General features: G+C 37.5%; 1 protein-coding gene across 7 annotated transcripts in view; it reads left to right on the forward strand.

Moving 5' to 3' along the window:
* VPS13B (vacuolar protein sorting 13 homolog B) overlaps positions 1–20,427 on the forward strand; it is a 429,942-nt gene that overhangs the window by 387,675 nt on the left and 21,840 nt on the right. For 6 of the 7 annotated variants that reach the window (XM_041413097.1, XM_041413100.1, XM_041413099.1 and 3 more), the window contains 13 exons: positions 4,828–4,983; positions 6,310–6,573; positions 6,725–6,808; positions 6,977–7,152; positions 7,636–7,806; positions 8,478–8,679; positions 9,663–9,851; positions 10,290–10,436; positions 11,627–11,901; positions 13,401–13,528; positions 14,120–14,319; positions 16,829–16,947; positions 18,105–18,919. In XM_041413097.1, the coding sequence (XP_041269031.1) occupies positions 4,828–4,983; positions 6,310–6,573; positions 6,725–6,808; positions 6,977–7,152; positions 7,636–7,806; positions 8,478–8,679; positions 9,663–9,851; positions 10,290–10,436; positions 11,627–11,901; positions 13,401–13,528; positions 14,120–14,319; positions 16,829–16,947; positions 18,105–18,919 (2,926 nt within the window). The remainder of the gene's footprint in view (positions 1–4,827; positions 4,984–6,309; positions 6,574–6,724; positions 6,809–6,976; positions 7,153–7,635; positions 7,807–8,477; positions 8,680–9,662; positions 9,852–10,289; positions 10,437–11,626; positions 11,902–13,400; positions 13,529–14,119; positions 14,320–16,828; positions 16,948–18,104; positions 18,920–20,427) is intronic. The other variant, XM_041413101.1, reaches the window with a different exon arrangement.

Here is a 20,427-nt window from a genome sequence, read left to right on the forward strand (position 1 = left end):
ATCAGTTGCTGTGTTGAATTGGGCAATGACTTCAATGAGAATGTGGGGATTAATAAAATATATTTATTTCTTATCAAAGTAAATATGCCTGAAATTGTGTCATTTTATTGCTACTTATGTAGAATTTGAGGGAAAATATATCTATCATTTTTCTGGTTTCAAAGAAACCAGATGATGGTATCTATCATTTTACGCTTTCAAAGTCTTGAGCAGATACTAGTTCTGGTTAGTACGTTATTAGTACCTTCACTGGAACACATTTAAAATTTTTCTTATTTTAAATAGCGTGTCTGTGAACATAAATTCCAAATTTTATAAACAAACTTTTTAAAGGCTACTGTAGTTTTAAAAATAGCAAATTTGCTATATAAGAACTTCCTCCTTGTTCTACCAAAAAAAAAAAAAGACTGGATCCACATTTTGATTCATGTCGCAGCAGGATCACAATTCATTGTTATTTACTTCCAAGTTGCTGTTCTTTCAGATATTTCAGTTATATCATGTGAAAAATTACATTAACTACTCTGGGTTCAAACTTCGAAACGGTAACTTATATATCAATTGTTATTGGGGTGTTTTCCCATTTTACTGTTAAGGAATGCTACAGGTTCTCTGAACAATCTCTTGTACTTTACATAATCCTGCCCAGGTCATTAGAGAACAACATCAGGCAAAAAAAAGCTGTATGTTATTTTATACTGTTCACACAGAGAGAAGAGTATTATTGCTTTTTTGGGGGGTCCTGCATTCTAAATCAATGCCTATACTGTATTACATGTAATTGAATTTCTAGATAATATCTGGGGCAGATCAGGATTAATATTATCCATGACCGTTTATAATTTGGTTACTGTTCCTTAGCCAAAAGACTTTTCTGCAGTGTGTAGGGTGAGTTTGTACCTGTGAGGTTCAGGTCTGCTTCACAGGTAATGCTGAGGTTCACAACGTCTCCAGGAGCCCCCAGCATCAGAGTTTATCTGCCAAGTGTGACCTTTTTTCTACTAGCCAGCATGGAGGTGACGGAAATTGCCTTTTTCCATGCTCTGTACTGGCTTTCTGTCCTACAAGGGCCAGTGGCATAGAACTGGCCAGATCTCCCAAGTCACTTGAGAAAATGAAGCCAAAGTGAAGTTCAGGCTATTTTGGTGGCCACTGTGGCTGATGGTGTGCATAATAAATATTTCATTCACTGTTTTTCCGAGTACTAGTTGCTTTTATTGTTGTGAATCCTAATCCTAGTCAAGAGCCTCCTTGTATTGTGAAAACACAGTAAAAAAAAAAAAAAACAAATCAAACTTCTCCTTTAATTTTTCAATTAGAAATGTCTTTAGTTTTGAGTCTTAGAATTCAGCTCCCATCTCCAGAGCTACATTTCCTCAGTGCTGCTGCATTATCACAGCTTTTATTTTACTATCTTCTATCTTTTAAAATAACAACTGCTTCCCCACCATTTACCAGGTCCTCACCTGATTCTTCCCAAACTCTCAGAGTTCATAGCAATTACCATTGTTCCCCCCAAAAAAACTTTTCCTAGTTTCACTTAGAAGACAAATACCATATAAAGAACCTTGGTGAAACCAAGTTAAATCTGATGAATCTACAAGCGAAGTAGAAATCAAAATTTGCATCACTAAGCATTTTGAGGGCTCAAGCTTTAAATTACTTATACAGCTGGAAGTTGATGCCTTTTCTGGACAGGATAAATTCTTATTCTCACTTTTAATCCCCCATTTTAGTCCTCATGCTTTGTCATATGACACACAGCTTTATTTACTCAGATCATATCCTTCACTCACACATCTAGCTGAAAACCTAAGTAAATTTTGAGGAGCAAAATTTATCATGCCTCTTTTGTGAAGAGGCATGATAAAGACATTAGTTTAAAGTTTTCTAGCCATTTGCTCCAGTAAGAGCAGTTTCATCTTAATCTGCCTTCGCTCAGTTAATTCCTATTCCTCTCAAAGCAGAAATCCATAATGGCTAAGAATTACAAATCCAAACCCCAGCCAAGTCTAGTCAAAACAAAACTCTCTGGGTTGTCTGCTGGTATATTTCCCTGACAGAAAATGCAGAAATCAAATATTTACAGGAATGAGTGCCTATCTTCACATATACAATAGGTAGTCTGTTTAAATTCTCTCTATGCTACAAATTTTCATTTATCAGTGGATAGTATTTCTTAGAATGCTTTGAAGTCCCTTTTTTGTACCTTAATGCAATGAATTCTCTTTTCTCCTAATACATGTCCCATACCTATTGCAAATCTTTAGTATCAGGTCACTTTGATACCTGTTTGGTCACAGTGAGGTGCAAATAAAACCAAGGTTCTGGGTTCAGTCCCTGTATGGGCCATTCACTTAAGAGCTGGACTTGATGATCCTTGTGAGTCTCTTCCAATTTAGAAAATGCTGTGAATCTGTAAATCTGTTTTCTGCTAAAGTATGCTAATATCTGATTACTTAGTTCTCTAAAAGTACTGCCATTTTTATTTCCTGCCATATGTTTCTGCATCATTTAGTGTCATTTGCTGATTATTTCTAGCCATGTTTTCCAGAAATCTCACACTTAAATAATCGTTCAGAGATCCTTTTTGTTGTTGTTGTTTTCATGTAATGCAGTTTCTTAGCTCAAAAGTAAACTTACACAGCACCCAATTCTTATACTGTTATGTCATTAATGCAAATATATTAGAGTTCTTTAAAGTGAATTATGAAGGCCATATCCTTTGCATTTACCAGTATGCAAATTGTATGTTTGTAAAATAAGAAAATGCCAATAGGTTATAATAGCTCTTCTTTATTTTTCTTTCTGATCTTGAAGTTAAATGCAGACTAATCACTACACAGAAAATTAGTAAAGCAGCATTTGGGAGCTAATGACTGCTCAGGGAAAGCTGACAGCATGTTCCTTGGGAACATTCAACTCATGAGCAAAGCTGTTTGTACAGGGTGGGAGACATCCTAGTGTTGTAGCTACATGTAATTACTAATTGTCAATTATGGCATGACGTCTATCTTTGGAGCACACAGTATTTTGTGGGCCTGCTAGCTGAGACTGACCACTTAAGTACCTTTTCTCATTATTTGGCTGTCACTTCCAGCTACCATTCTCTCCAAAGTAAACAGTTTTCATGTTTCTCCTAATTTTCATATGTGATGAGATTTATTCCCAGCTGCCTCTGTGAGAAACTGAACAGATTCCAGCCTCTGCAATTGGATTTTTTTTTGTTGTTTTCTTTTTCCTTTTCTTTAACTAATGCTTCAGAATTGAAGTGACATGTTTGTTTATGAGTTTGGCTATCCTATTGTACAGCCTCCCTCAACATACAAAGCTGTGCCCACACGTGTGCACATCCAGATGCCTTCCTTGCACACACGGGCACGTATCAGCCTTTGTGCTTCCAGCATAAAACTCATTTCAATCTGAATGCAGCAGTCATCACTCTTGCAAATTCAAAAGCCACCCACTGAATGGATGTTATTGTTCTGTGTGTAACTTGTGCTGAGGATACCACAAATTGCAAACAGGCTACTGAGTTGTAATATCTTTGAAAGTTATTGCTGTGGTTGTTTCTTAAAACAATGAAGGAAACCCCAACATCCAGCCCTTCGCTAAGTCCAACTGACCAGACCCATGGTGAGTGCTATCTCTTTTTGGAAACAAATCATGGAAGAACACAGTATTTACAAGTTTCAGTTTTTGCTAGGGTAAATAATCGATCTTTGGGCCTGATCCTGTTCTCAATTACTTAAATTAATTAATGACAGATGTCCAAAATCAGAGTGAAATTCAACCCTCAAGAGAGAACTCCCACAAGGCCTTCGTATGACTGTTTTAAAGAACTTAAGTGATGCTTAGGCTCTGTGCTGGCCCTCTGCAAAGAATAAATTTTACCCAGAATGCTTATTGCTTTGATCCCTTATATATAACTCACGTCCTTAAGTTTGCACAGCCACAAAAGATCTATACAGAGCTAAATAGCCAGATCTTCAGCTGGTGTAAATTTATGTAACTTCATTGACCTACATGGAACAGTACCAATTTTCACTACTCTGGCTTAAAGAATCTCCATGGGACAGAGGTAAGTGCGTATGGTGGGTAAATGGATGAAAGGCTCTTCAAATGATGAAAGACTATATTGCTCTGGAAGTGATTTAAGTTAAACTGGAAAAAAGCCACTCCTTTTCCGGAATAAATCACATAGGGAGTATAATTACGCAGTTAAATTTCTTCTCATGCAGTCAAGCTTGAACTTACCACCACATTTGTGTAAGAAATGAAATGTTTCCCATCTCTCAGCAATATATACCACATTCTGCATTTAGCAGACACATATATGCAAGCTATACAAGTCCTTCTTTATTTTTGAAGGGAAGGGTATTTGTAATTTTCTGTCTTATTCTGAAGGCAAAAAATCTGGCATGGACCTGTGTTCCATATCACCTTGCTGGTAATAGAATGAGCTTCTAGAACAATTTCAAAGGCAGTGAAGAAAATCTCTTATTTCCTGTTTTATACTCTCTAGTCTACTTGCCCTTTTTTTTTTTTTTTTTGTGAACAGTTGTGTGCCTGGATGTTAAACATACTATTAAAGCAGGTAATTTATAGAAATGCATGATTCAGAGCCATTTCGTGGTGTTGTTTCTTCTTCTGATTGTGTCTGAAATCACAGAATTACAGACTGAATGGATCATTCAGACAACTGGTGTGCTTAGCATTGCTGAGATTTCAAACCAAGAATATTTCTGTCATGGGAATTTATATCCTACTGCATGGCACTTTTTTTTTCCTGGTTATGTATTGAAGTAGTAATTTCTTTCTTTCCAGCTGTTACACATCTGTATTGAAGGCTGGGGAAACTGGCGGTGGTCTGAGCCATTCAGTGTGGACAATACAGGGACCTTTATTCGCACCATTCAGTACAAGGGCCGGACAGCATCACTTATTATCAAGGTTCAGCAGCTCAGTGGAGTGCAGAAGCAAGTAAGGATTTGATCCAGTTAGGAAAAAATAACATGAGTAATTTAAACTGTTGCCTGTTCATGAATTAGTCACTTTGTTATTTATTCTCTCCTACTGGGATCTGCAAAAAACAAGTATAGCAGTCTTTTGGGGCTATTTTGGGGAATTTTTACAACATTTTTCTTCACTTTGGTGTCAATTTTAGCATTTAAAAGCTCAGTTACCAACATGTATTTTATATGCTCCAGCAAACATTCCTTTGCGTGGTTCATAAGTTCTGACAGTGCTAAGTTACATAATCTTTTACATGTTTTAAGCTCTTGAGAAACAGATTTTTCTCTTAATTTTTTTAAGAAACTCTTCACAATATATTCTGGGTAGTAATTCAGGCCTACATATTTTTCAAGTGAAAGAATTACCAAATTAACATTTGTAAATCAGCTGCTGTGCAGTAACTTTCCCTTTACTGTCTCTGTAAAGTGGTGTGTAATAACACTGCAGTCATTCTGCCTGCATTGGCAGAAGCCCGAGCCTGAGGTGGACAGAACATGTCCAGCTCATGGATGTGGCAGAGCTGTACTGCACAACAACAGTACAGCTGACCAGACAGGAGCAGTGCCTGGGATCACTGAAAGCCCTGCTGAGATTTCACGTGGTGGGCTGTAACTGTGGTGTGTGCCCCCATTCATGAAAAAAGAAATGATGATGGTTGTACAGGGGGGGAGACGCGTGGAATGGTGTTCCCTGGTATAGCCTGGAAAAATTCAGATATATCTCTGCAGTAAACAATTCATGCATGATGGACAGCAACAGCACCAGCTCTAATCTAGTCATTTTCTAGGTGTGTGCACTTAAATACAGAAACATGTTACAGTCATTTAATAAAATTATAAACTTTACAATGGCAGACATACTGTGAAAGCTCTGGATCATTGGCTTGGGATGGGAATGTGAGGTATCTGTAGAAACCTTTCTGAATTGCATCCCTGTGGCTGCTCTGAAATGTCTCAACGTTGAGGCCATCACAGAACTCTTAAAATCCAAACCAGAACTGTCAGCCGTGGGCAGTACTGCTGAGTTCAGTGGGAAGGAAAGTGGATACATGTTTCTTTCAAGCTTGGATACTGCCTTTGCAACATTTCAAGCATTTTAATGCCTAGATTTCTATGAAATTGGACATACATTTGGCCAATAAAAATAATGTTTTACCAGTCACTGCCTTCAGCAGTGCCTGGAGAAACCTAAAGCACGGACATTATTCTTCTACAGGTTTTCACTCTCTAATTCAATTTTGACTTTTTTTTCCCCAATTGTTTACATAAGAGCTGTATTTCTTGTGTGTTTTAGATCCTAATCTGTGGAAGACAGACATTCTGTAGTTACCTTTCTGAAAGTATTGAACTGAAAGTGGTTCAGCATTACATTAGTCAAGATGGACAGGCTGTTGTTAAAGAACACATCAACTGCCTTGCAGCCAAGCAGAAATTGCCTTCATATATCCTAGAAAACAATGAGCTCACTGAGTTGAGCGTGAAATCTACAGGAGATGAAGACTGGTCCCAGGATGTATGTCTAAGTTCCAAACACACAGAACACAGCACTGTCATTCAGGTATGATGAGAAATGGGTATGTGGAATAGAGCATTAAAAATGTCTGAGAGAACTGAGCATTTCACATTTAGACTTCTGTTTGATATAATGAAATAGTGAATGTTATCATCCTGAAATAATGTTAGTGTAATGCTGATCTTTTTGCAAACAGGTACCATCTTCAAACAGTTCAATTACATATGTGTGGTGCACAGTTTTGACTTTAGAGCCCAATTCACATGTGCAACAGCGATTAGTAAGTACATTTAATGTTTCTAAAATCTAAATGTTCATGCCTTATGTCTCATACAGTAAATTAAGGTCAGAATGACCCACTGTAAATATTTATCAATAATTTGTTTCAATAGTTGTAATACTGAAATAAAATTGGCTTTAAATTGGTGTATTTTTTACTTTTTTGTAGATTGTTTTCAGCCCTCTTTTCATTGTAAGGAGCCATCTTCCAGACCCTATTATCTTACATATAGAGAAAAGAAGCCTGGGACTGAATGAAACACAAGTGATTCCAGGGAAAGGACAAGAGAAAGCACTGCAAAATATAGAACCTGATCTTACACACCACCTGACTTTTCAAGCCCGGTAAAATACTTATTTTCCTTGAAAATGGTTCATTTGTATGGAAAAGGAAGAATAATTTACACTTGAACTTCTTCTGCATTTTTTTCCAAAAGTATGCTATGCCCGGAGGGTATATGACTGAACAAGCATATCTAGCTGAAATTATGTTGGAGGAAATACTAAATTTGGTGTAACTATCCTAAGCACACTGGCATTTGTTTAATTAAGCAGTCCATATTCTCGTGTTTTAAAAAATAAATTCCTGAATTATCTTGAAATGTTTTTTTGAGAATACTTAAGAGTTTTTAGGGTCATTACAGTGTCATAACAAATCCATGCATGTCAGTAAATTCTCAGGAACTTGTTGGACATCGTAACTTGATTCATCCACAATTACCATGGGAGTGCTCTTGCTGCAGATTGCACTTGGGAAGCCTCATTAGAGAAAATGTTAATGCTAATGCTTGATCTTGTGCAAGTGACTGAGTCTGTTTTCAATGACAGGGAAGAAGATGATCCATCTGAGTGTGCAGTCCCTATCTCAACCACTCTGATTAAACAGATAGCCACTAAATCCAGTCCGGGTGGCAGCGTCAGCCAAGTGCTCTCCGAGTTCTATGGCATTGCTAGTCCTCCCCAGCCTGCATGGCCTTACAATAGGAAGGATTCAGACAGGTAATTCCTTGCTACACCTTCTTCATGACTGTTGCATTGCCTTTCCAAATAAACTGAAACCACATTCTGGAAGACTATATGTGATGAACATTGAATATATTTTCAGCAGTTACATAATTCCTGCATGTAAACTGCAGAATCTGTGGCAAGTGAGGAAAAAAATTAGGTCATCCTCAGGGCTGCCTTTGTTTATACTGAGAAGAGTGCATCAATATGGATTTTTTTAAAAATGGAACCTTTTTTTTTTGTGAATGCACTTTCTTTACTGCAGCTCTAGAGGCTGTTGTTTATTCAGCTGCTGTTTGTTTCAGTAGAGAAACAGGGAGTTACTGTAGAAGTAGTTGTGGGGGAAACAGAAAGGAAATGTGATTTGATGACTACAAAAGTCACAGGTTTAGCTCTGAAGGACAGTGGTAACTTTGTTAAGGCATTTATTAATTGACTAAATTCAGGCAGATCTTGTGGAGTTAAAACTATACCTTTATAGCCTACCTATCTAGATCTTTCTGACAGCACCTCAGTGTGTTCCTGAATAAGGTAAGAAGAGAAGTTTTTCTGTCTCACAACCAGAAAAGCCTTGCAAATTTCTGAAAAAGACACCTTAGCATTTGTAATCTTGAATTCATTATTCATCCTTTGACTTCAAGTTTTGGCTTATTTGTTTTTGACAGCAATGAACAGCTCTCCCAATGGGATAGTCCAATGCGGGTAAAGCTGTCAGTGTGGAAACCCTATGTTAGAACTCTGCTGATTGAACTCCTGCCCTGGGCTTTGCTTATCAATCAGTCCAAGTGGGACCTGTGGCTCTTTGAAGGAGAGAAGATTCTTCTTCAAGTACCTAGTGGGAAAGTAATTATACCTCCCAACTTCGAGGTAACTATGCCATTCACATTAGCAGGCACAGGTCTGCTAAACACACTGGTTCTGAAGAATGGTTATTACTCCAGATGATTCCCACTTCCCAGTTACTGTGTCTGTTTGTCTGTTAGTCATATGATGAGGAGTAGCAATAACAATAGGAATTCACCACACTGACTGAGTCACTGAGTGGGTAGCACAACGTACTTGGTAGCAGTGTTAGAAAAACAACATCCTAAAAATGCATAGTTAAAAATTGTCCACAACACCCTGTAGAAGAAGGCCTTCATTCCATCAACAGCCTTTCCCCTTCCTCTCAGTTCAGCCAAAGAATCTGCAACATGGGTGTAAGGTAGCAGCCCACAAAAATTGCTATAAAGGCCAAGTAAAGACTTTGTGTAAACGTGTCACTTGAGAAATTGTTGACCACAGTAGCAAAATTGACAGCCTGAAAGGAATATTTGATTTGAGAGCGTTTTATATTATTTCATAGCTTTTAATGTTACCAAGAAAAATTGATAATGACACAGAATTAATCACAATAGAGGAAGATTTTATTTAGAATGCCTGCCTTCCTTAATTCAGTGTTACAGGTCTTCCCACATATCTTGCCATGCACATTCTTTTTTTATTATGATTCTAATATTCTTTCATTTCTAAATAATTAAGGTGATTTGACACATCAGTTTGTTAATTCCAGTTGAGCAATCTGATAGTTCCTGTTTATTCTGTCATCTTTCCCCCCCCCAAATATGTCTGTTAATAAACAAAAGGTCTGCCTAGTAACACACCTCAGTGCAGACTACAGCCTTGATCCCCTGTGAGGATCAATTCCTTATCCACCTTGTGGTTTCATCTATCCTTGTCCCACATAGAAAGAATCAGAGGGAGAAAGGCAGGAAATTATATTCACTGCCTATTGGAAACTGCATTTAGAACTGTAGTAGAAATGTATCAAATTGTGAACAACTGACAATCTGTCATTTTTTGACTTGCAGGAAGCTTTTCAGGTTGGAATATACTGGGCAAACACTAATACTGTGCACAAATCAGTGGCAATTAAACTGGTTCATAATGTGACCTCCCCAAAATGGAAGGATGCCGATAATGGGGAGGTAGTAACATTGGATGAAGAAGGTTTTGTTGAAGCTGAAATTAAACTTGGTGCTTTTCCAGGTCATCAAAAGGTTAGAAGAAAATTATAATGATTTGTAACTTTATCATGTAAAAACAAAGTCATATAGCAGATAAAACAATCAAATGTATGCAGTGTGAAAGCTTCTCCCTAATTATGTTAATATATGTCCAACATAAAGAGAGTATAAACAATGTATGAAATATAATTTAAAGAATTCAATTGCCAAAAACATACTGTGCAACCCATAAAGATAATACGATATCTCCTGGAAAAAGAATTAATGAATTTTCAATCTTGTTTGGATAACATTGACAGATGCAACTTCAAAAATACATGATGTGGCTCCAGTTACGAAGTGCATGAATATAGAGAGGATTTCTTTGATTAGAAGGAGAGCAGCACTTCTGTTGCTACATTGCACTACCTTTTGTGGTTTTGTGTGACTTCATCACAATTTTCATTTCATCACAATTTCATTTTCTTACAGTTGTGTGAATTCTGCATTTCTTCCATGGTTCGACAAGGTATACAAATTCTACAGATAGAAGATAAGACCACAATAATCAATGATACATCATATCAAATCTACTATAGGCCACAGCTTGTTATTTCCAAATCCCACTCAGAAGAAGAGGTAAAGCACTGTAGATACTGTTTTTGTTTGTCATCTGTGGAAAATGATTGTTTATATCTGTAGCTGTATTTAGATGAGCTGCATATAGCAGAGCTTGGAACCAAAATCTTTAGACATAATAATCATAAAGTAATTTATATCATTTAGAATACTGAATCCTGGGTAAATTCAACTCCAGTAATTAACTGTGCTCAGAAATCTGTGCAAGCAGCAAATTCTTGCACATTGCAGAATTAGTTCTGCCTGTTCTCCATCTGTTCAGGCACTAATGGCCATTTCAGTAAAATAGGCAGCGTAATCCGTAGTAGCTGTTGAAAATGTTCTCAGAATTTTTACTGAGTTTGTGTGTAAAAGAGGTATATTGGCCTGGCAGGCTGAAAACTTTTTGTTATCCTTTTGGGAAGATTCCAGTTATCTGAGTAAAGCTGCAGAACTAGAGATGTGCCCAAAGTTTATGTATTTCATAGACTGCATCAAATTGTGAATATCAGTTTTCTAGTAATCTCACAGAATATTTAAGGACTAGCTTGCGGGAACTGAAATGTATGCATGGTCAATATATTTTAATCAACCATTTATACATATTTATTGAGGATTACTTTTATAGTAAAATATGTGGAAAGAATTCTTAGGGTCCAACTTAATAGAAGAACTGGCAGATGAACAAATTTTTAAAGTTCCTGTTTCTGTATTGTTTTCCTTCTGCTTTATTTTTCTTCACATCAGTATCTACAGTTGTGCATCACACATTTTGTGGCAATCTAAATATAGGGAATTGGGAGAATGCTGATGCTAGAATCCATTCTTATTTTTGTAACCCTAAATGGATTTTGTTCACACAGTTGTGTTACAGGAATGTAACGTGATTTTAGAGCTATGTTGTGCTACTGAGAGCACAGAACTAGAGAATCACAGAAAGACTGGGGTTAAAAGGGACCTTAAAGATCATCCAGTTCCAAACCCCTCAGCATGGGCAGAGACATGTTCCACTAGAGCCAGTTGCACAGATAGCTGTGCTGCAAACCTATACCCCAAGGCAGATTTGGCCAAGTAGCCTTTAATGCAGTGCACTTAGTGCAACCTTTAGCTAGTTGTGGTCATCGGCTACTTGAGAGTGTGCAAAATCAACGTGAATAAACCTCCTTTTAAGAGCCAGCAAGCCGTGCTACCACCTCCTTTTTCGTTTCCAGGACTTCCAGTGCCCCGACGGCGCGGTGTTCAGCCTCGGCCCGGCCGGGGCAGGCTGCAGCGAGGCGCCGAGCGCCGTGCCCTGCTGGGACCTGCTGTGGGAGCCGGGTGCCTCGGCGGCGGGGCCGTCCCTGGGGGACAGGCGCCTGGTTCTGGGCTTCAGCGGCGCCGGGAGCCGCCCGCTGTGGAGCCTGCCGGCCGCGGTCAGCGCGGAGCTGGCCAGGCAGAGCGTGGCCGTGCCCACGGGCGCGCGTGCCGAAAGCGGATTCTGCACCAGGTACTGGGCGCTCTCCAACAGAGAACTTGGCTTGTTGCTGTCAAGCCTCAGCTAGTCAGAAACCATAAGAGAGTAATGCAAAAGTCAAAGTAACACATGTCCCCCATATGTAAAGGCAAGTCTTACTTTAATTTTAAAATCTTCTGATGGTTTTGATGCCTTTATTGTAAAGGGTTTAGTGATATGACTGTGTACCTGCTGGTTTTTTCTGTGCATGCCAAGAAGAGCATGAAAAGCTTATATTGGGGAATTAATGTGTTTTTTTAATTTGTGAACAACAATTTAAGAGTTCAAGGACAGTGTGTAATAATACAATACAAAAATTTAGGTTTTCTTTATGAAAGGTGGACATATATTTTTGTAAGCATAATAAGAGGATAAAGAAGAAAGACAAAAGGGATGAAACTGTTTTGAGATTAGGAAAAATTTCAAATTTTAGAGCTTGAACTGTGCAGTTGTACATTCTATTTACAAACTTACGGAACCAGCTAGTTAAAAATAGCAGTCCAGTGACTTGTCAGATGAGCAGCTTCATTTCTTGAACCTGATATCTGACTCTATTCATGCTTATACTGGTACGAACGAGAAACAATCTGCTGAAATTAGAGAAGCTACATCAGTATATATTACCAGAGATGTGATCTTTCTCTTCCCTGAAGTACTTGACATTATTCAAACCCTCACACAGTTCCTCTGCAGAGTCCAAGAGGTGTCATTTTGGATACTAAAGATTCTCACAGAGACTTCAGATTTTAAAAAAAATTAATGGAAACAATAAAGGAAGGATTCCTTATCATTCTGACACAGGCATAGAGAATCCCAGGTCCTTATCAGATTTTTCGGACTTTGGATTTTTTAAAATCACCACGAGGTTAAGGGTTTTTAGCAATAGTCAATAAATTTGCTCAAGAGAAAAAAAAAAAAAATGTATGTTTATGCATAAAGATATTTTACATAGCTAATAAGTTGAACTAAATTCATTTAATCTCATTTTGGAAATCAATGTAGTGATGATCCATAACATTAACATTTAAAAGAGCAATAGCATTGTGGATCATTCCAGGGGAACAGTCAGTTAGATTTACATATTTGTTCAAATACCTTTCATGTGTACCAGAGAAGTATCCATGCAAATTCTTCTGGAAAATTTTAAAGATTTATGTTGGAAATTTGGGCCTACAATCTCATGTTTTTAATTTAATATAAATCTCTGCTGGCTAGGGCTCTCATCTTGTAGACACACATGTTCAGTTTAACTCATGAGTACTCCCCATGAAGCAATTTGTTCTCTCGTGTTTTTTAGGCTATTTCCATGTGTTCTTATGTTGAAGTGGAGATGTGTATTTGCCTAAATGTAGATAAATATCTATGGACCTGGAACTTAATAATAAAGAATCTTACAGATGCTAGTTTTGAATGTTTTTTAATTGTTCAGGGTAATAATATGTAAAGATTTCATCCAAAACGGGCATAATCCAATATATCTGCTTCTGTTTTAGAGCTATAGCACTGACTTATCAAGAGCATCTTGGTGTGACATACCTAACACTTACAGAAGATCCTAGTCCTCGTATAATTATCCACAACAGGTGCTCCATTCCATTGCTTGTAAAAGAGAATTTCAAAGGTAGGTACTGTGCAATAACTAGAAACAGTGCATTGTTGTCGTATAACTTCTTTTACTGAATCTCCAGTCCAAAATTGAGTTCAGTGGGTGTTTTGGTTATAGCAAGAACTCATGAAGGTCTGTCTCCAAGTGAGAGACTCTGGAAGCTGTTGGAGCTAATTGTGAGGTCAGGAGTATGAACTTAAATATTTGTCTCTGGGCCTTTGGGTCTCCCTGGTTCCAGCTGTCAAGGTGACCCAGCTGTGGGAAATCCAGAGGCAGTGGAGTTTTGCTGACATCAGTTCAATGCCATGGAACATTTCTATTTCCTCAGATTTGCAAATGTAACAAAATATATTGTCAAAAGTCTGGTAATTAATGTACAGTAAATTAATGTAATGATCAGCAGAATATTATATCTGTAACTTTATGAAATAAAAAGAGAAAATGAAAAAATCCAAACATATCATATTCTAAGTATTAGAAAAGCAATGTTTTTATTTATTAGGACTATTTCAGACAGAAACTTTCTCATTTGAGCAACCATGGATGAGTTTTGATTTCATACAGGCTTTAGAAGGCTCTGATCTTGTATATTTTATAACATTTCAGATACACCCAAGTTTGAAGTTTACTGTAGAAAGATTCCAGCTGAATGTTCCGTTCATCATGAACTTTACCATCAAATATCCAGCTATCCAGACTGCAAAACAAGAGATTTACTGCCCAGTATTCTCCTGAAAGTGGTGTCATCTGATGAATTAGTAAACGAATGGAGTGATGTTGTGGACATCAACAACCAAGGAACACAAGTAAATCATTTTAAATTACTTCCTGATTCTCACCATAAATGGTTGTCTTTCTGACCTGCACAGTGCATTGTTCCTCTGCAATAAGTGTATCCTTTCTGTTGGTTTAAGGGGTTTTATTTAACTCCTAGGAACTCTCCTGCCTAACTAAGCTCCTTCCTGTGGAAGTTTTAGAACACAAACCATCTTCTTTACTGTCTCTTTTTGAAGATAGCTAGATTGAACGTAGAGGCTTTATAACACTGATTTATTTCACTTTTTAATCAACCTGGTGTTGCCTGGAAAAATCAGTCTTGAAAATTTCTGGGCTCTGTAAGCAATGAATGCCACATGATCCAGGAAAATTTGGTGACTTAATTATGACGGGACAATTATCATAATATATTGTAGGAATCATCACAGTCATTCTCCCTCTGTGTCTTCACAGAAGCTACTCATGTCTTTCTAAAACAAAACAACCCCTCCCTTTTCTTTCCTTCTGTTATTTTTCACTGGATCTTGAGGTAAATGAAAGCTTCCTTGACTGGAGTAATTCTTTTTGATGGAAATTTTTTCCATCTTTGAAGTCATTAGTTTACATGGAATCAACATAAACTGCTTGGCTCTTTGAAAGAAATACTAGTTTCAGATGTTTTCCCTGGGCACAAATCACAAAATGCTCTTGATTATTGAGTGTTATGTTATATAGCAAGTAGTTCAGTTCCATTCAGCAAGGCAGTCAAGCAATGCAGGGTTTCAAATTTCAGTCATTAATGTTATGCCAGACCAGGGTTCTTTATAAGTATCTGGCTCCTAGAAGGAATTAGATGCTAAGACAACATTTGGGGATCATTGTCTACTTGAACAGCTCTCCAAAAAGTGTAGCCTTCTGTTACTGAAGCTTTAGGATGTACATGTTGAAAATTTTCCCAGGATTTCTTAGTCTATCTTTTTCTTTGAAAAATCTGAATATAAGTGAATAAGGAATATACTAATAGTGTCACATACAATTCAGTTCAGGTTGTGAAATAACTGGGATTTAAAGGATCTTAGGTAATTGGTATTTCTTCTATGTGGTCACAGATAGGTACTTCTTTTTCTGTTAGAAAGTAAATTTAAAATTACTTAAAACTAATAACTGAATACATAATGAAGCATTTATCATTGGAATCATCTGAAATTGGAATTAAAAATTACCAATTTTCAAGATCAGTGGAGGTTTATTTAGCATAATTAGAGTTTTGAAAATCCTGTACATGTCCTTGTTTCTCCAGTTCCATGTAGGATTGTGAATCTCTTCCAGACAAGCAAAGGATTAAAACTGACATATCAAAATTAGACATTCTCTTACATGTAGTTGTCAGAAGAATAAGAAATTTGATTAATGAAATGTAATTATCTGTACAAGGTTATTATGAATAGCCTAACAATCAGTTTAAGTGCTGATCCTACTAAAGTTCTAATTGTTTTTGCTTCTGGTGACTTCTTAACAGCAGTAAAGATTCTTCAAGACAAATAGCTGTTTATTTTACCTGTGCCAGCCCAATATCCTTGTGTTATTTCTCAGTTTGCATTCCATTATATTATAGCTTCTATCATTGCAATCTAGTAAACAATTTTGTTGATAGTAACCTTACAAGAAAAGAGAAGCCAGCTTGCTCTAACAAGGACTGCTGTGAATTTTCCAAAACTTTAAAAGATCTTAATCTTTTATATTCTGGAGAAACACAAAACTTGCATGAAAATATTGCAGAATTAAGCTCCAAAAGCAGTACATCACTTTTCTAAGTAGGATATTCCTAAAGACAACTTGTCCAGAATGAAAGTTTGTACACCTGTAAGCAGGACACAAACCTGTTATCAAATTCCCATTTTCCTGCCTTTTTAGTTGTTTTTTGCTTTCCAATAGATTTTTTGCCATTTTCTTGTGCTGGCACCTTACCTGTGAAGGTGTTCTCACAAACCAGTTTAAATGGCTTAATAATGTCTTCAGTCTTGAGTTGTTAATGCAAGTTTTCATGGATCCAAAATGTTAGTTACTTTTCAGTCTTCATGTGTTTTACACGATGCTATCAGCCATTCATCCACCCAGCTCTGAGCTAGGGCATAGCAACATAATGTTAGTTTAAAGTTTGTTTTCTAGAGGAGAAAGTGGGATTTTCTAGAGCTCCAGGGAAATGCCCTTCTGCTTAATCCAAAATCACAAATTAAAATTTCGTCTTTATTCTTGTCATATAAACTCTACCCTCCCCAGCACATCTTGCTTTTTTTTCTGCAGAAGTGTCTTATTAAAATGTATTCAGTTATGCAGTTGAATGATGAGATGCAAATTTCATCTCCCTGATTAAGTGAAATACTTAAAGTATCAGAGCAGTTATTTTCTGAATCACTGAAATCTGACTTTTTTCCTGAATAGTATCCTGATTTGAGTAGAAGACTTCAACCAGAAGGCATTAATAACATTAATTTAATTTGTGACTTTAAAAACAGTGATTTTGGTTACATTCCATGTGTTTTTAACCCTCTCCTTTAGATTGTGTTCTTAACTGGCTTTGGCTGTGTTTATGTGGACATTACCCATCACTGTGGAACAATAGTCATAACCTTGGCCCCAGAAGGAAGAGCAGGACCTGCTGGTATCAACCTCAACAGGTACATAAAGCACATAAAAGATGATTAAAAGCATTGCTGGGAGCTCAGTCAGCTTTCTAAGTGTTAACTGACTTAGAAACTTTAACTTAACTGTTTGTTTTGTTTAATACTGCTGCCTGCTCTGTAGCATATGTTTAGACCATATGGCTTTGTATATCACAGTTAAAAAGGACAATGTAACATCAAAAGTCATGTCACTTTAGGGTAAACATTAGATGACTGGTACAAAAAGAGGACCTGGGTTGTTCATTTAAAAAAAAAAATACATTTTCCATTATAATTCATTTTGAGTGTGTTCATCAGTTTAAAATGCATTTAGCCAGGTCCTGCCATCTGTAATCTTACAAGCTCCCAAAGATTTAATATGCAAGAGCTGTAGAAATAACCTTACAGTTAGTAATTAATCATGCTTGATTATAACACCCTTCTTTAGAAGATTTCCCCACTTCCATAATACACCACAATCTGGTCCTCAGCTTCATTCAAATGCAATTATAATACTACTTATTTCTAAGCTGCAGAGTGCTTGGCCTCCAGCAGTCCTGTTACAATTAGAGTGGAATTTGTTGTGCTGTTTTTATTTGCATTGTAATTAAGTATTAATCCCCAAGCAACTGGTCATCAGCAGTAACTGGTAGTCCATTTGCTAGTGAAACTTGGCAATGGACAGTTTACATTGCAGGGTGAGGCCCTGAATGCCATCAGTATAAAAATACTGCAGTGCCTTCACTGGAGGGCACTTGCTGTGTGTGATGTGAAATGATTATCTGTAATAGTAACCTTCAGTGAAACATCTGAGCTGTCCAGGAAGCATCAGAAAATTGTATTTGTGGTGTGTTTCAATATCTGTCTCTGTAAAGTGTATAGAGTAATTACTGTGTAGATAGAGATGCTCCTGTCCAAACTATCCTGTTGAATGATAAAAAAAAAACAACCCTGGTATAGATATATACTGTCCTGTTTCTTAGAAGACCTCCTGAGTGCTACTCACCAGTAGTGATTAAGGTTGCCAAATCCCAATAATGTTAGCAGGACTTGCACAATGAGTTTCCCACATATTACAGAGAATGTCTCTCTTGATAGCTCTTTGAGCAAGCAAGATGCCAGGTGAGCTCAAAAGGCAGGAAGTAATAATACTTCTTTTCCCTCCTGTCTAGAAGTCAAGAGCAGACCCTGTCACTGAAAATGTTCATCAGTCAGTTGAGTCTTGCTGCGTTTGATGATATTACAAACCACAAAGTGTCATCTGAACTCCTGCGTCTCACAGCAGACAATGTGTTCCTCCACATGGCCCCAGGCACCAGCTCCCTGTCACAGGAGTTCCAGCAGGACTCTGTGGAAGGCCTCCCACTGTTTCATAGTCTCCAAGTGTATTGTGAAGACTTGCAACTGGACAATCAGTTGTACAGCAAATCCAATTTCCATTTTGCAGTCCTGCTGTGCCAAGAAGAGAAAACTGAAACCGCGCAGTGGTCAAGAATGAACAATCTCATTGTTTGTAACAAAGATTTGGAAAGCTATAAGGAAAACTGCTTTATTAAACTCTGTATTGCATTTTCTGAGGAAGAGAATTTCATGTTTCACGTGAATGACCTCAGCTTTGAGCTCAAACCAGCTAGGCTCTATGTGGAAGACACCTTTGTTTACTACATTAAGACTTTGTTTGATACATATCTTCCAGAAAACAAAACTGCTTGTAAATCCATGAATGCTTCAGATACCACCCTGATAGTGCCTGAACAAGTGAGAGAGCATGCAAGAGCTTTAGTCAAGCCAGTGAAGCTCAGAAGATTAAAAATACAACCTGTTAATCTCCTTGTCAGTATTCATGCTTCATTGAAACTGTATATAGCCTCAGACCACACCCCTCTCTCCTTCTCTGTGTTTGAGCGAGGACCCATCTTCACCACGGCCAGGCAGCTTGTCCACGCCCTGGCCATGCATTACGCTGCTGGAGCACTTTTCAGAGCAGGTCAGTACTTGTCCTTGACAAGCAACATTTTCCTTGGGTACCAGGGTTCTGTGACTGTCACTCAAGATGAGTACCCTGGATGTTAGCAGTACAATTTTTGTTCTCCTTAGACACTGTTTGGTAACGATACTTTCAGACACCATTCAGGTTCTGTCATGCAACAAAAGGGAGATAAAATAGCTGAGCAGACGCCTGTGAAGATTTGTAACATTGTGCTAAATATAAGCCAGCCACCTGAAGGCTTTAGCCACCTGAAACCCTGAATACAGCATAAAAATGTGTTCTGGCTGTCTTAGCTTTTGTCATTTTTTATTATAGCACTAGCCAGAATCAACCCACATTCCTTACATAAACTCCCTAAAACAGTGTTTAATCAAATTATTCAGCATGTTGCTCTGTGCTCAGAAGTAAATTATAGGCCTGAATGTTGTTTTGTTGTTAAAACTCCTTTTGGCTGCCGTTTATGATTAGGAATCTGTCTTTCTTCATACAGCCTTCAATCTAAACTGGCACACAGATGTTTGTTGTTCTTTGATCCAAGAACTATGAAGTTTGCTGTTAGTAACTTAGTAATATATAGGATCAATAGCAAGCCATTAGTCTTTTTAAGTTATCAGGTACATTTTGTTTTCCATAAATACTAATGTAGAAATGAAATCTGGTCTCTCTCTGGTGTCTTGGTGCAGCACAGAATTTGTGCCTGAGACAGAAGGAAGCTCCTCCACAATCACACACAAGTAACATATTTCACACTGAAACATGGGATTTATTTTCCTGCAGTACTAATAGTCAGATTTTCTGAGATCCTAATGCTTCCATTTGGACTGTTAGCATACTGCAACCTGACTTCTGTGCACGCTTTCCAAAGCTGTACACGTGTATTTCATCTATTTATAGATGCTGACATTGTGTTTCACTGTGTGCATACCTGAGTTGCACTGTGGGTTGTCACAACAGTGTGCACAGTTGTGCAGCATAACAGTGTACCAGTTCATTATTTTCATGCAATATTATGCTTGCAAAATTTGCAGGTTTTTCTTTTTGCTGCTTCTTTGGATTTGTTCTGTAGTTAAATCTCATAGTACAGAAGGGCAGATCTAGTTGCTTGGTAATTAAGAGTGAAACTGCAGCCAGATATTGTCCACAGTGTAAATGCTTCTCCCCCATCACTTGCTCTGGGATCAGCGATGTATCTGAAATCAAGCAGATTTAAGAACTGAGGTTTGCTTTGGTGGAACTTCCCTTCAGGAAAATACATATGCATATATACTTAACTCCCACTGAAAGTACTAAAACTAAAATGTATTGTTTGAAAGGTGTCACCATGATTAAAATGGTGAATTGTACTGATTAATGTTTGGTTTAGCAATGAAAATGGTTTATGTTCAAGACTTTGTGACTCTTGTCAAAAAAGTTGACTGTGTCAACAAAGTTAAAAAAGGAAGGAAAAAATCAAGGAAAAAGCTTTATATGATCTGCAAACCCAGAGTTTTTTTCTCACCATTAGC

Source organism: Onychostruthus taczanowskii, unplaced genomic scaffold (genome assembly GCF_017590055.1).
Source record: "Onychostruthus taczanowskii isolate IOZ18803 unplaced genomic scaffold, ASM1759005v1 scaffold4, whole genome shotgun sequence".
NCBI lineage: Eukaryota > Metazoa > Chordata > Aves > Passeriformes > Passeridae > Onychostruthus > Onychostruthus taczanowskii.